Source organism: Plectropomus leopardus, chromosome 1, assembly GCF_008729295.1.
Source record: "Plectropomus leopardus isolate mb chromosome 1, YSFRI_Pleo_2.0, whole genome shotgun sequence".
Classification (NCBI taxonomy): domain Eukaryota; kingdom Metazoa; phylum Chordata; class Actinopteri; order Perciformes; family Serranidae; genus Plectropomus; species Plectropomus leopardus.
The window spans coordinates 3,311,506-3,329,063 of NC_056463.1; the positions used below are offsets into that span (position 1 = coordinate 3,311,506).

A 17,558-nucleotide genomic window follows, 5' to 3' on the forward strand; every position below is an offset into this window, starting at 1 on the left:
TTGGCCTTTCGCCTTGCTATATTTGTGGTTTTTTTTAGCGTTGTGTCTCCTAGGTGCATGCTGCTTACAGTCAGGCACATGGTCGCTACCTTTATAAAGCCACAACCTCACCATACACATCCTAAACACTGAAAAGAATTCAAGAAGAAAATCCAGCGAGAGAGCAGAGTCCCTGCAGAAAAATACACCGCCATACACTTCTGGAGGGTCATAAGCGATGACCGAGAGGGATTACTGCTGTATGGGTCTATACATTTGTTTTTTAAGGAAAGTCCTGCATAATATATATTTAAATATTCCACCACAAGCGCTTTGCAGGAGAAACTGTAGGCAGTCAGATATCAACATCCACTTTGTTCTTTATTTAAAACCTTGTGTTTATGGCATATAGGTGCTCAAATATTCTACAATGTGACCTTGAAAATCAAAAGGTTCACAATGTAAACTAATTGTCTAACTTGAGACCAGGAGTTCATAAATGTAACCACAAACATCCACAATATATCATTAGATGTTCTGTATATTTTTTGCTGTAGGCAATACAGGAAAATGTATCTGTTCTTAATGATACTGAACATCCCCTCCAGTATGAATTTGATATAATTCCCTCTGAACGTTGCAACACTGTCGGTACACAAAAAGATACGTGTGATATTTTGATGCCGAAAGATTTCAATAAGCCATATTGACCTTTGCACAGATACTGCTGTACTATATTTGTAATGTGTGTTTTTATTAAGTTATGTTTGTTCTTTCTACTTATTATCATTATTCATGAGACAAAGACAAACGGGAGATGGGAAACAAAAATCAATTTTATTTATTTTTATTCGAGTCTAAGCATGTTTATGTGACCCAGTGATCTACAATATAAATGTAATGATTCCTGCTTTTCTATTCTTTCTGTCTGCTGTCACATGAAGGTAAAAATGGCATAAAAGGAATGTTAAAAAACCTGAGATCAATATTATTAGTAGCTGGTTCACTTCTAACAGATTGCACTGCAGGTTTCTTAGAGGAGTTCAAATAACATCTGTTTTCTTTTGATGAAAATGTAAATTAGCAGCTCCAAACATTTGATGCTTTGAAGCCTGCAACTCACACAAACTCAGTTAGATATTAAAACTATTGAAGGGATACTTTGCCAAATTTTCACCAGATTTATATTATAATAATGTGGGTATTATGCGTAAATGAACTGTGTTGAACTTCTCTTCTTGTTACTTGTTGCTTGTTGTTGCTCAAACTACAGATAAAAGTGGATCAAGAGAGCGAGGGCCCCCCTTCTCTCTCTCTGAACCTCAAAACAAACTCTGATCGAACTGTTAAACAGTGCAGTTTTGATAAAATATAAACAAACACTCTGTTACTGCACTGACTATTTCTTGCCTGAATTGTTTTCAGAAACATATTTTAGTGCACCATTTGTTTGTAATATGAGTGTTTGTAAATAGAAAGTAGCTGCCAAACTATTTTCTGTACTGTAAAACAGAAGTTGAAAATACTGAGATCAAACTATAAAACTAAGCAGTGCTGATCAAATATTAACCAAGATTCTGTCAATGCATTGCATATTTCTCACCTCAGATGTTGCAGAAACATGTTTTAGTGTACTGTTTAGATTGTAATTCGTCAGTTGCCATATTGTTTCCTGTGTCAAAATGGAAACTCTGGTTTCATCATCCGCCAGCAGGAGTGTTTATTGGTCCAGTGTAAAGCAGTGCATTCTGGTAGTTGTAGCTTTTATACCTTTTGAGCAAAAGAAATGCCACAGTCCTTTTTATCTGTTTTCTCTGGTCATGTTGCACCAGTTTCATAAGTATTTTTATCTTTTACTCTATAGTAAACCCTGTTTTATGAAAAGCCAATTTTTTCCAGCAGTAAAATACTTTTTTAAATTATTTTTTTTCCTGACGCAACCATTTTCCTTGTCTTCTCAGATTGATCACTATGCCCAGAGGGATCTGAAGAAGGGCCTTCAGCTCTTCGGCACAGAGGGCAACGTGGGTCTGACCAACGCCTGGATGATAGTACAAACTGATGTAAGTTGTCTGATCTCTGCAGGGGGCGGGTGGTGCTGATCTGAGACACAAGTTGGAAGATTTTCAAGACAGAAAGTACAGAGAAGTTTTAAAGGAACATTAATGCTTTTCTGTATTTTGTGTCTTATATGTATGTAGTTTTACATTGAAGGGCGTTCATATTAAACATGGACAAAGTTTCAAAGTCTTTAAAATACCTTGTATTTATATTTATTTCCTTTTGTAACAAAAGCACACAGTTAGCACTGTGTGCTTGTCAGCAGCGAACGTCTGTGTCTGCATATTACACACTAGATATCCTTCTGATTCTGCTGTTTACGTCTCAGGATGCCACTACCGTGATGTCAACACAAGCACATGGTGCATTGATGCAACACATGTTTCTGTTTAGATAACAGGAGCACATGGCAACCAACGCCAGACTATCAACAAACACACATGCTGGCATGAATGTTTAGATTTAGGCAACAAGGACATGGATGTTAAGTTTAGGGGAAGGAGGCATACGGTAAGGTTTGGAAAAAAACATCATATTCAGACAGAAGCAAACACTGGACTCAAAGTCCGTTGTTTGTGGGATCCATCCACCTCCACTCCCACCCACCCAATAGGCTCCCTGCAGTCCTTAGATTACGATGTTATTGGCATAACAACCTGCCGCCACTGTCCCACTTTTCATCATCATGTGAACACAGCAAGTGCCATCCAACTGTCAGCAGCGTATACTAACAACGCACCTGATTCTGCCGTTCTCACCTGACACTGTCCAGCAGCATTTCATGTGCATACAAAAGGTGTCTTTTGGCGTTGTGCACTTACACCAAAAGCACTCAGTTTGGGTGAGAGATGACAACGAATAAATTAATACACAAAGCAAACAGCAAGCTCCCAGGTGAAAGTCCATGGTGTATTGGACCCATCCATTGTCCCTTCGACCCACCCTATAGGGACTTTCCAGCCCCTTATATTATGTCGTTACTGGCAGCATTTCAAACTGATGCCATTCAGTGGTGAATCACACTGCCACACAGGTTCATTCTCGTCATATTATAAACTGACGCCACCCACCAGCATATCATACCACCACTACAGATGCCTTCTGGCTTACCAGCAGTGTATCATACTGCCACAGAAGGTGCCGTCCAGCCACGTCATAAACTGATGCTTTCCGCAGGTGTACCATACTGCAGCAAAAGATGACTTTTGGTGTCTGTATCTGATGCTAAAGTCACTGACCAAGCCATGGTATTTGACGACTTCTGAATGAGAACGGACTCTTTTACGTAATGGTAATGGTTTTTGACCAATAAAACATGTAAACATATTCTTGTAAAACCCTTAAATACAAGTATGAACCTATAAATGAGCATAATAGTTCCTGTTTAAGACATTTTTCTTCCTCTCAGTCACAGTTTGCTGAGGTAATGATGCTTTAAAAAACATTCTGTTGTGAAGATTGCAACCCATCCAAATTTAACTTCAGTGCCATTTAGCAAGTCAAGTCATGAAAAATACCCTGTGACAAGCTGAGATACATGATGCTTTGAGTGCATTAGTCATTGTGGCAGTGCTTACTTTTGCTATTGGCAAGGTTTCACCAATCACTGTGATCACATTAGATGAAAAGGGAGTAGTGAAACATTGAAAGGCCCTTCGATTTTACATTTCTCCATTTTGTGTAAAATTTGAATAAAACAGTGCAATCCATCCTGTGGTTAATAGGATCCAGACATTTACAAGCAGGATGGTAAAAAAAATACTGGCAATCTAAAATATAAAAACGGAATCAGTAAAAATGTGTGAAATATCTCGACCGACAGTAACAAATACTCGGAGCTTTGCTAGTTTAAATGCTGTGGTAAAACGCTGTCAGAGAGATTAATGCAAACATCGTAGACTCTCTGAGGTAATCTTTGTTTCCAGCTCTCACTTTGATGTGCCTTTTTTTCCCCTGCTTTGTATTATTTATTTATATTTTCTAAAATTCCACTGCAAAGAAAACACAATGTGAGAAGCTAAGATTTGGAACTGCAGAGGATGGATGGTGCTGCTGGTGGTGAAAGCCTTTGGGAGACATCAAGTGATAGATCGGAGACTCCGGGGCTCTCTGGACCTTTTTTCACATCACAGATCCAGTGTTATGGCTTGTAGTTTTGTTCCATTAGCAAATGTGCGGTAAATGCTGAATGCTTGGCTCTAGTGTGTGAGCATGGGTGTTGAGTGTCTGCAAGGCATTTTGTCTACGTGTGTGTGGAGGCTGCAAAGGCACAAATGATGACAGTATTGCTATGCAAATAATATATGCAAATGTGTGTCTGTATGTGTGGGTGTTAATATGCATTTTTTTCTGCGACAGGTAGACAGCATAAGAGGAGTCTACATGAATGAACCACTGGTTGAAAATGCATGTTTGCAAGCGGGAATGTGCGCATTTCCCTTGTCAAGTCAGAGCAGCTGTGTGTATGGGGCTCCATAAAGTCTGGCTGAGATGAAGTCCATTAAAAGGCAGCTCTCATTCTGTCACTGTTCTCCCTCCCGAGCCTCCTTCATACATGCTGAGTCACTGAATAGATAATACAGCAGATGTCCCTGGAGCAAAGTTCACCCTGAATATTATTAAAGGCCGCCTATAGAATAAGAAGAGAATCTACATACAAGAGAAGAAGTAGTAAAAGCATCCACAAAGGCGCCAAATGTGGGCACAATAAATCAGAAAGGGTCACACTCGGCGCTGGTTGTAAACTTTTCAAGGTGAAAACATTTGAATATTCCGACTCTGTGCCGTTTGATTTGTTCTCGAGCTGCTTCAGATGCTTTCTGGTAATTTGAATTCAGCTTTACCTCATGATAAATTGCAAACTTGATCCATTGTTTAAGCGGACGAGCGAGTTTTAAATTAACACACAATCACTGATTCTGTGCACGGAGCGGCGCAGGGAGCGGCTCGGGCGGCATTATTCCCGTGTGGAAATAAAGTCCACCGAGTGAACAAAACATCAGGGGCACTTTATCTTTCCGTGAAGTACACTGATGAATTGGATGGTGGTGGAAACCATGATCCCTTATCAAAAATCCATACCAATCACAGAGGGGGGAAGATGTAGATAAAAAGAAGCAGACGAGTTAGAAAATGATTTTTAGGGCTTTGAGACAAATGAGATGTGGGTTGTACAAAATCGTCTGAAGCTCAGTATCAGAAAGATTAAGGGTTTTCTATACACACAGGACATATGAATTATTTTGCCCAGTAAATCTTATTCTTGGCAGGTAAATAATTTTACTTTCCATCAGTGGAAGTTGTTTATTTGATGCATTAAGGCCCAGACACAACAAACCAACAACGACAGCTAACGGTGACAAAAGGCAACTGTTGTACCTCAAGTCATCCATGTCTCAGCCAAAAACATGCACATAAATACACTGCAAAGAGTTCAACTGACGGCCAACCAGCACGTACGGTCTGGACCTGCATTAGAAAAAGTAGCTCCATATCAATACATGGTGGTCATCCATAACATATACTGTATAAATAATGAACTTAGGATCAACCATTAGTTTGTGGATTTCCATGAAGCTTCGAGTTTGGCTGCAGTGACTGGTACGGACACTGCGCAGACAGCCTGTCAATCAGCCATGCCCTTAGACATGCATAACTTTGGGCTTTAATAAAATGTAAATGTATGAGTTATATAACAAGCCTCCCAAAATACACAGGTTGTGCACAAATTACTGGCTTATGATAATGTGGGATATGTACGAATCTGAGTCCTTTACTTTCCACAGGAAAAAACATATAGTGAACAGTTTATGATAGCATCCTGGATTGCTTTGATCTCACTCTGAACTTTAGCCCTTTTTTAACTTTCATCACTTCTGGTACTCTTTTTGTCTGCTGAACTTAACTGTCAATCAGAGTCATTTCATTCATTGACTGGCTCTCACCTTTCCAGCATTCAACAGGCTGAGTCAGCTAACAAAAAGCCAACTAGGGCCAATGAGGGCCAACAGTGTGGGATACACCACAGTTCATGGCCAGGGCCCTTTGGATTTCAGTGTCATGATAATAAAAATATCAGACTCTCGTGACTCTTTGTCTTTCTCTCATGCAGTTTCGCTGCTGTGGAGTAACCAACCACACAGACTGGTTCGAAGTTTACAACGCCACCCGTGTGCCGGACTCGTGCTGCTTGGAGTACAGTGACAACTGTGGCCTGGACAACCCGGGAACATGGTGGACAGCGGTAAGTTCTACCATGAAAACTACCTCCAAAAGATGCTTATTATAACTCTAATCTTTTACAGCTTTGTATTTATGCAGGATTATAAACTCACTGTTTGCTAAACCCCTTTCCCAGGGATTGTAGAGTCTTACCTCAGCAACCGTAACAAGGCGCAGCAGGCCTGTAAAGTGGTGTGCACGGGGCCGTAAGAGAGAAACTGGTGTTTAGAGAGTTTGATAATCAACTTAATATAATGTAGAGTAGATTATCTGTTGAGGTGAGGGTCTACCTGACCTGTACAGGAAAACCAAGCACCAATTTCATCTCAGCTTAAAAAAGAGAGAAAAACAAAGAGAAAAACAAAGACAATACATCTGAAGTGAGGTTGTCACAGTTTCGGTCACATTTCATTTAAATGCAAATTTGTAATGTCGAAAGGTAATTCCTCATTTAATCCCAAATCAGTCCAGGACCATAATTAATATGACTTAGCATGTCTGCTTTTCTTCCCGTACTGAGAAGATTTAAAAATGGAAGTAACCAGTTACCTATTAGAAAAACAACGGCTCAAAAGTCATCCAAGTCAGCAAAGACAAGAAAAAGGCATGCTATTTTTCTTTTCTTTTTTTTTTACTTTAGCTATGCAGGACTCCAACACAGAAACAGCAGGACACAGTGAGAGGTTTATATTCATAATTACAGATATTGAATTAATCACCTCACTCCAGAAGGACTTGACTGCTGGTGCCACTAATGTTCATCTGATGTATAATCAGTGTTTTAATGTTTTGCAGCTGTACTGTGCAGAGACTTGTTTTACTTTCAGGTAGTGATATAAGTTTAAACAAACAGCCGTACAACAAATTGACAGACAAGCTCTATATCATTAATTAGTTTAGAGCTACAAAAAACCTACAAAACTGAGGTCTTACACCTGTGGTGCACCTTTTTTTAAAGGGATACTCCAGTATGATAACATAATGGGTAGTATGTGTAAACTTCCCTCGATCTTGTGCTGAGATCTCCCTGCTCCTCTCTCAGATAAAATCTACCAAATGTTTTGTGACATCTGGCAGATTTTTGCTGACAACTGCTGGAACTACAGATTGTACCTCCTCATTTTTTGAATGCCTGCCATCAAAGACACAAAGGCCCAATCACAATACACCCCTTGTCCCTAACAATTTGTCCTTATCCCATCTGTTTTAATGTTAAAGTTTCAGGTAGGGTGTCCTAATTCTTATCGGGATAGAAGGGCAGGACAAAGCCTAAATATAAGAAATGATCACCAAATTGGCTGCACAAGCACCAAACGAAACCTACAAATGCATTTTCTTTTTAATAAATACTTTTAAAAAATGTCTTAGTTTAATGTAATTTCAACGTATTATGGTCTTTTTTTTTATTACAAGCATAAAAAAAAGTTGATAGTGTACCAATAACTTGGAAGAGAACTAACTAGCTAATACTACATTATTGCTGATTTGTGCATGACAGTGCTGCGTTTTTGCAAATTTACATGCTTCATTTCCTTTAATGGCATCTGACAATTGACATTTAACTAAAATCCAGCAGGGAAATTACTGGTTGTTGCTGCTCCTCTAGTATCAGTGCAGGGTAGAAGTACGGGTTGCTCACGTTAGCCTACGGAGAAACACTAGTGGCCTGTTAATGAAACTTTTTTATTTGCTAATTTGTTCACTCAGTTGATTGCGTGTAACTTAAGTTGTGAACAAAGCGCAGAGTCCTGACAACCACAAAAGGTTGCCTGAGGCCAGGCTAGAGAAATCACCATAGCAGAAGATGGCACACAATGTTGGGCAACACAGGTTGCATCTGTTTATGTAAATACCAGCATACTGATGAGGTGTCAGGGTCTTGAAGGGTTGTTCCGTTTTACAGGGGACTTTTTCAACCACTGCACCTTGTGAAACTGTTTCATAGGGCAAGGTGCCAGTAGAAAACAAGCTGTAGGGGTAAATATATTACATAGGGCTGGGCCAAAGTGTGTTGAAGTGGATCAAGAGGGAGGGAGGCATCTCTCTCTATCTTGATCCGCATCTATACTCCCAAACTCAGGCGAAGCTCTCATCAGATTGTAAAACTAGGCAGCACTGATCAAATACAAACAAAGATTCTGTTACTGCATTGCTCATTTCTCACCTCAAATAATATGTTTTAGACTACTGTTTAACTGTAATTCATGATGCCCGTAACCAGCCAGCTGGCCTATTGTTTCCTATAGAAAATGGACAAGCTCACACAATGTCACCCGCCAACCAAAACATCTATTGGTTCATTGCAGCACAGTGCATTCTGTTACTTATAAGGTTTTCTACCTCTTGAGCAAAAGAGAATGCCATAGCTCTTTTCCTCAGTTTTCTCTGGTCATGTGGCATCTTTCTGCTGCATAAACTGTATTATGAAAAGTCCATGTTTCCAGCTGTGAAATACTTCTTTAAGTCTCTTCACATCTCTTAGGCCATTGATAGTCCACGCGGACTTTGAATCCTGACCAGGTTAAAACCAATAATTGATGCTTCTCTGCTACTTCCAAACCAGATGAAAAAAAAATGTTGGCACTTGAGTTGAAATTAATTAGTTTCATGTATAAAATCTGCCAAGAGGGCTTGCATGTGTCTGAGTGTGAGCATGACTATTAATGCTGAAAACAGGATGTGCAGAGCATTGCATCAGTCAAAAGAGAGAAATACAAGCTACATCATTCCTGCAAGTTCGTCCTAATGAGTATGTAACACGTGTAGGGGTGTTGCTGCAGTAGGAAAGTATGCAAATGCATTAATCTGCACATGTAACATGATTCAGCAAGACTGCAGGTAGTTCCAGGAGGAGTAATTGAGTGTGCTGAGATAATATGTTGGGACAGCTGGTAATAATTGTGAATTCATTCAGAACTTAGATTACTCCGCCTACATGTGACCTATTCATCACCCTGACAAACTCTGCTGTGCTGAGATCTTTTACTACAGTCTCACTTTGGAAGTGAAGCTAATCGTGTCTCACATGAAAGCAACCACCTGTTCTCTCGACACTCATCCTATAAACGTGTCATTAACACAATTAGTCCCAGTAGTCGTTCAGTCATTAAATGACGCCAGAGCTAGAAAACTGACAACTGGCCTTTTTATGTCAAGTACAACTGTTCAACAGAGAGAAATTGCTGTCTTGAACAACCACACATTCATATTTAAAATTCCCTTTCTTCCCAAAGTCCCAGAGAAGTCAGTCTTTCACTGAACTGCTGTCTTTCCTGCTACAGGACACTATCTTTGAAAATTCCAGTCTGGTTTCAGAGGCCTCGCTCTATCGGACAGAATCAGGCCTCTTGACTAATGATCTCCTCTTGGCAGCTGATGCATCAAATTGTGACCTTCCTCTTGCTTTTATATCATCCTTTGACTCGGTAGAACAGACTATCCTTATGCAGGAACATGGGGAAGGTGTCTCTGACTGAGCCTTTGACTGATTTTCATAAGATTTAACCAAGTGTTCTTAGTCTGTGTTGGAAATTCATTCTAATTCAAGGTCTACCATTTCCTGTGGGATCCCACAGGGTTCAATTTTAGGTCATCTTCATTATTCATGTTCCCTCTAGGCCACATGTCTTGAGAACATCATATACTGGATTCAAATTCAGTGTTGCTTATCTTATTTGGGGTATTCAGTTAGTTCTATAATATGTTACAGTCACTTGGGTAATAATCTAAATAGGGCTATCAGCATTAATGTGTTAATCGTGAAGCAATTAAGGTCCGTACATAACATGTAATTTATTTTAAATCAGCTTAATCGCCGGTCAACACTCCTGTCTAGTAAATTTGACATAATTTTACCCTAGGTCATCTTAAAAATCTTGTAGCTACAGCAAGAAACACCATTTTTACTGGTACAACATTTAAATTTTCATCTGACTAATTCAGTTCACCAAAAAAAGAAAATAAAAAATGAAAAAACCCGAAAGCAGCAGACCTACACAACAGCTGCTGTTCAGCACTGCCAACTGCAAAAGCTGATCATTGCGCTATTATTATTCAGCATGAGAGATGAAAAATAAAGTGTCACAATAAGACATGTTGGCAGGAAAATTAAAGCCAAAAATAAGTTTTGAAGTCAACACATTGTCATCATTAACACACTGATGCCACTTAACATACGTAGTAGTCTGCTTCTGTCATACAGCAGAGCTGCAGCACTCTGTGCACATCGTAATGAGCGAATATGATGAACAGTAATGACAACAATTTCAGTGAAGCTTCAGATGTTACTGAGTTGATGCAACAAAATGGTAAATGGGCCCATTTCAGAAATCATATCGAGTGTGCCAGATGTCGCCTGTAGAAACAGTCACGGTTTGTAAAGCACCACATTAAGTGTGTCACAAGTCTCTTTTAAAAATTTTATACCTTGTTGGATGATTTCAACAAGGATGTGTTTACAGCCACACTTCAGGTTCGAGGTCCAGAGTTTACATCACAAGGTCCATTTAATTTACTCCCCGACTTTCAATCATATCTCTTGTGTCCAGTTGAAATGTAGATGTGAACATTTTCATTTTTTTCTGAGCTCTTTTATACATTATCCTTGAGATGTCCATGGCTTAAAGTAATATGAAAACATGGCAAATTTAATATGCTAGCGTTGATCAACTAAAACCTGGTTCAACATTAATTTTCTCATGTTTTGTTCAGACGCCTCTCACAAGCTATTTAACCTTTTGAAATCTAAGCAAAATTGTGTGAAAAACATGGGGAAAAGAGCAGTGACCAACTTGGCAAGAAAAGTCCCATAATTTGTAAGAGATTAGTTTAAGGTGACACAGAAAAGGAGTTGAAAATGAGTTATACAAAAAGGAGGGAGGATTTATGGAAAATGATTAAAAGCTCGGAAAATAATGACAAGAAAAGTATATTTATAATTCTAATTATACATTTAAAATTATGTTACAGGGAAAAAACATTTATAATTTTCTGCACTTTTCTGGCATCATTTTCTTATTATTTTCTGCTTATTTTCAGGGTTTTTTTTAAATCTTTTTAATGATTTCTTTTTCCATTAATTTATTGCTTTTGGGGCCATGTGCTGTTAAGTTGCTCACTGGCTTCTTCCCATGTTTTTGAAAGAAATTAAACCAATTTGCTCAGGTTCAATGGGTTAATATGGTTGAAAGCTCATGAACAGCTATTAAATTAACCTTGTTGTGGAAATTTCTCAACATACAGTTAAATATTATTGTTATAAAGCACAGTAAAGTGGTGTATATTTTCACTGGGGGTGGCACAGCATAACCAAAAGCCGTAACTGCACTTAGGAATGAAAAGTTAGAGCATCATGAAGCCTCAGGTTGTGTAGTTTTGTAAAATATCACTACCTTTAAACCTGCTTTAAAAATGAGGGTGTCACAGCCTCTCAAAGACAGTAAGTCGACCTCCAATTATTTTTTGATTTTTTTGGCAGCTGCAGGGTCAGTGATTGTATCAGAGTGGCCATGACCTCCCCCTGGGTGTGTCACTGCGTAAGTCAGAGACCTTTTTTCAAACTTGTAGATACTAGGGGCCCTTTCACACCTGCCTTTTTTAGTTTGGTTGAATTGAACCCCGGAGAGTTTACCCCCAAAATAACCAGACCATGACCTTGTTGAAGAGGTGGTCACAGTCTGCTCACAAACTCTGGTGCGGTTCTGTACATGTCATTTTTGGTAAGAACATAATTCAACCTTGATCTGATCCAACTAGAGGAAATATTGCACCTTTTTTTGTTTGAAATCAACCCGGTCAGCCAGCTGCTCTGTGCTTTGGTCTGTGCTTTGGCTAAAAACGGGCCTATGCCTGCCCTCTCTATTCTCATCAGAGCAAAACAGTTGTAGGCTGTGAAGGCTAATGAAGATGTCACGGTTCTTAAGGATTAATGCGCAACTCCCTCTGAACTCTCTATATGCAGTGAATCCAGTGCACCAACACATTATTTTCCAGCTGCACTTCGTTTTCAGACTGTATCGTTTGCCTAAAGTTATAAGTGCAAATGAGATGTAATACAACAGTTAGTTCCAAACAAGCAATTTGATTGGTCGAGAGGTATACCATGAGTGCTGATATACAGTCCAACATCACAGAGACTTTTAACTTTGCATGTATCACTCCGCTTTTCAGCTGTTCTAAACTGTTTATTAAGCAACATTAACGGTCAGTAGTAAGCTAACATTACCGTAGATTGTTGCAATGTTTGAACAGAGAGGAAACGCCCTCTAAACAGTAATACTGCTCAAGAAATATTTGTGCATCAGCGTGATGCAAAAGCCCTCCACCTGCAGCCAAGGAGGGGAGAAGCTGCCACAGATGGGTTTTGTTAAACCGCCGTTCACTGCGAGTGAACCAGCTGTTACAGATGTTACAAGGATGCGCAGTGAGACAGGGACACGCTTGTCTTACACCAATCACAGTCTGAAAGCCAACAACATACAGACATATGGGACTCGAGGCGTCGGAGATCACTGGAGTGAGTGGACACACATTGGAGCGATGAACTGACTGATCAAACTAACTCATCTGAATCACACAGGCCGTCAAAGCGACTCTTAAACTCTTATTTCACTGGAAGCAGAAAAATGTTCATGATACTAAGCAGCTGGTAACATGTAGACCTTGCCTGCACAAAGTAGCAAGCTTGTGTGCAGAAAAATGGTTATGCGTTGCTAGGCAACAGCTGTCAGTCCCAGCAGTTGCGGAACTATTTGTGTCAGTGGATCCAAAAAATCAATAAATAAACAAACAAATCGTCATCTTTTGTCGCCCGTTACTGTTCAGTTATAAATGGCACTTGTTGAACAAAGCAATATCACACTCAAGGTCGTGCTGTTGGACTGTGAATCACAGCAGTGATGATATACAATACAACAGCACTCCCTCTCATGGGATATTGTTAAAATAACCAACATCAGCCCCCGCAGTTGTCCTTCTGTTGTAAAATTAACCTTTATCAAGAGCAGAACTTGACTGGTTAAAGACCTTTGAATCCACCCACTCCTATGAGTTTGAATTGACTGATTCGTCAAGTCTGGTGCCGTGTAGACACAAACCAAACTCCAAGCAGTATATAATATTGAAAAAAATGGTGTTTACTGATTAAACTAATAAGCTCAGAAGGGGTAGGAGTTTAAGTTTACACTTTGTTTTTAAGTTTTGTGAGTTTATACTTCCTTCTGCTCCTTTTCTAACATATAAGATGCTATTTCTTGTTGGTTATTTGAATTTATACATTACGTTTTTTGTAAAGGTTATCCATTTTTGTTATTGCCATTTTGTTTATTTTTTGTTGTTCTGTTTGTTTTACATGTTGGAAATATCTATCTATCCATCTATCCATCTACTAACACCCTAAATCTCATTCTCCTGGTTAAGTAAATTAAGTTAATCTTAGAGCAGATTAGATAAGAAGCCATCATGGTCACAGGTGTAGACCTGGCGGCAGACAGCACTTCATTTTTAAATACAAACCCCTTAACTCCAGTTGTTTGCAACTCCATTCAGTTTGCCCACTCAGTGGTGGAAAGGCCAAGCTGTGGCTGTTTTCAATTTTAGAAATGAACAGCATAACCTTTTAAAACGTTTTTCTATTACTTTTCCTGAAACCAGGTTCTGCACAAACCGTTGGAAGATTTTTCTAAATTATGCATATTTCCCTCCTTCAAGTGACAGCTTGTTGGCCTTCACGTAGACCCCCGAATTCCACCGGCTCCTCTAGTGTGAAAGACAAATTAATCTAGATGGTTTTGTATTTTGATTAATGTTTGCTCTGCAGATAAAGGATTCAGTTAGTGTAGTTCTTACTGAAGCAATATTTCTGTGGTACACACAGTTTATCAGTCTGATTCTGAAGTTTTAACCCTCGCTACTCATTCTGAAATCAAATCTAACATTAGAGAGTGTGCACAGACACCAAGAGGTTTATTTTGTTGAAAAAACCAAAGGCAGACTTACTCTAAGAGCATATCTTTTTCCAGATACAAATATTAGAAAGACCTCATATAACTTTTTCAGTGAATAGAGTTGGAATAAAGCCTCCTCTTGTCAGTGTTCTTGAACTCGGGAGTTGTGTAAAAAATAAAAAAATCTCTTCACGGTCGCATTGATAGCCAACAAACAAAAAACAGACACACTGAAAAATATAGGCTGTCTAAAAGCCTGTGAATATTTCAAGGTTTTCTCTGAATGTTGATAACAAGTGTGTGGACTGGAAATAAAAACTGTAATTACCTGGAAAATGTCAGCATTGGTTGCTAAGATACCTTAAAAAAACGTATGTTTATACTTTATTAGTTTTTTACTTTATTATACAGCTGCAAAACGTTTCAAGAAGGATGCACTGCAGACTGGGATCAGGATTAACTGGTAGTTTAACAAAGTGGCTGTACGTGTAATTTACTCCCTTTAGTGTGAGAGGACAGTCCAGTCACCACAAATAAATGCTCAAATTGTGCATTTCTGGACACCGTGGATATGTAAGGCTATATCTGTACACTTCATACATGTCATATCAACATTTCTAAAGTGAGTGAGAATTTAGGTTGAATTTGTCATCCACAGGGGACGCGGGTAGTGTGTCATTTAGGTGAGACACCTGCAGAACTACAGACCACTGTTCAAGACCAACAAACAACAAAAACAGTTGTTTTTTCAGTCATTGCTGCGTCTTCCCATAGCTTTTTAGCCACCAAACACGGCTATTTTTAGCAGGTAAAAGTCAATGTTTGGTCAATCGTAAGAAACTTTTTTATTTATTCATGTATTAAATATCAATTTTTGATCACATGTAAAGTGTAATTTGGTATTAATGTTAACTGCTGTCCATGTAGAGTGACCAAGATATAAAAAATATATACACACATAATATTAACTAAATAAAATACTGTATATAAAAAATAAAATATAAGGGCTGTCAAAAAATGCATACATTTTAATTAATTAATCACAAAAAATAACATGTTAAAAAAATTAGTTATGTTCCTGAAATCACCCAAACGCAAAGCTTTTAGCAGCAAACCCGGAGATCGGAGCTAACACAGCCTGTGATGCTATCACAAACTATTATCAAACTCTTATTTTAACGCTCTTAGCATTAACATGCAACCTATTGTCTTTGTAGCTTCCATGTTGTTCCCACTTTACTTCCTTAAAGCTCATGAACTCAACAAAGTCAAAAGAATGACTTCCTAACTCAAAGACGACAGACTTCCACTGTCCTTAAATGTCCAAATCTGACACAGGAGGGACAGGATGTCATACTGTCACATGTGACAGACACTGAAACTGACTTTTGGTGTCACACAGTACATGTGCAGCAGATTCCTGGTTGAAAGTCCAGAGTTTGTTTGACCAATCCACTTCCCCTCTTGCCTGACTTTTCAACACCATGCACACTTTGTTACTGCCCATAGGGTCAAAAAAAAAAAGATGCCCCCCCCCCAGCACATCTCATACTGAAGCAGAAGTGCCTCACTGCGTCTGTATCCTATGCCAACAGCTACTGACCAAGCATCGGTATTTGATGATTGAGAAAGATTGAGAGAAACGTACCTGTAAGAGCTACTTAATCACATATTTCATACTTGGCAAAAATGTTTGAGTTGGTTTATTACAGATTATCTAGGTTCTGATTTATTCAGGTTTACATTACAGTTTCGGTGTGTTATGAGTGGTGCATAGTGGTAGACGTTTGTATTTATATTTGTATTGCCTATAATGTTTCTATTAGAATGCAGGCTGGTTCAGTGAGCATGACAAATGCGGACAGGATGACGTCATGCTTAAAAAGAGTCTACGTAGGTGGGTTTCAAAATATTTTTCTGACCGTGCATTATCATGTTTGTTTTAAAAAAAAATTACATTGCCTGACAGTGCTAAAGGGCAACCCCTTTAAAGAGTAATGCATTTAATGACATATAATATTCACAAAGCCAATAACATAAACTACAAAGCTAGCAACGTAAATTCTGACAACAAACAACTCACATGAAAAAAAAGGAGAGAAAAAAACGAAGAAAGAAAACAAGGGCAAAGAAACCCCCCAGCAAAACAAAAAAGAGGAAAAAAGAGAAAGACTTAGAAGGATAAATAATTCACAATGGTAAACACACAAAAAAAGAGGACAAGGGAGTTTACGGGCGAGTCAGGCTTCCATCAGATCACTTACTTTGGGTTTCCCACTTACTCCATTTTCACATGTAAAGATCAATTTTATTCAACAGTCTGAAAGACAATTTTTCCAATGCTGCCAGATGACCAAGCGGGCTAGACCACAAATCATGTTATTGAGTTTTGTATTGTTAAACGTGCCTGTAGGACATCAAATTGGTAGTGGACCAGACAAGATTTTGGATGGACTCAGACTGTTGTATTTTTTTTTTCCGCTTTCCAAAACTTCCTCGTTAAAGTTTTTCCTGCCTCACGTGAGTTCATGGATTCACACAAAGGTGCTGAAATATGAGTCAAAACAGAAGCACCTTGCTGAAAATGACTTGTGTGAAAACATGAGCTTATTCTTGAAGTGCCTCTTTAACTATGACCTTGATCATTTTCTAAGCCCAACCAAGTACTTTTCTGAACTTCAGCAAAGCTTATTATCATAAAACACCCATTAAAGATGTTTTGAAAGGCAACGACAAACAACATATTTTGTTTCTCAGCAGCGAAGTTCAGTTTTGACCTTTTGTAGCTGTCAATGTCACAAAATAATTTGAGCCCAATTATCCACCTACTGAGCTTCTCTGAGCTTTCAGTCGATCCTCCTACACAGAGCAGAACATTTTAACAGTGAGGAGGAGAAAAGAGATGCAGCAGGTCCAGGGGAGGCAGTCAAGCCAAAGAGCGCATGATGGGAAACCCCCCTTTCACAATAAGACCTGGACAAACGCTGCTGAATCAGCATGGACCACCAACAGCATCCCAGTGGGACTCTAACCAGAGTTTTCACACCACAAAGACTCAATACAAACCATTTCAACACCTTAAGTCCCTGCACTGGGACTGACTAAGCAGGTTTGGGTTTACTTATCTGTTTTTTCCTGTTTTTATGGGAGTCTGCAGTCACCTCAAACAATAAAAATCTGAATTTATATATACATTTTCAGGTGCAGCTTTGCAGTCCAGGAGGGTTGCAGTTTCATAAATAACACTGAAGCTGAACTAAATGTTGGCCGACCGCATGACTTTCCATATTGATCCGGCGCAGAATTATTTCACCTTGTGCTAAGGAAAATATATGTTTTTTTGCTTCCCCGGTG

General features: G+C 38.9%; 1 protein-coding gene across 2 annotated transcripts in view; it reads left to right on the top strand.

Annotated features, from left to right (window-relative positions):
• The window catches only part of tspan4a (tetraspanin 4a), a 202,129-nt gene that overhangs the window by 179,317 nt on the left and 5,254 nt on the right, over positions 1–17,558 (top strand). For both annotated transcript variants that reach the window (XM_042490493.1, XM_042490485.1), the window contains 2 exons: positions 1,941–2,042; positions 6,152–6,283. In XM_042490493.1, coding sequence (XP_042346427.1) covers positions 1,941–2,042; positions 6,152–6,283 — 234 coding nt within the window. The remainder of the gene's footprint in view (positions 1–1,940; positions 2,043–6,151; positions 6,284–17,558) is intronic.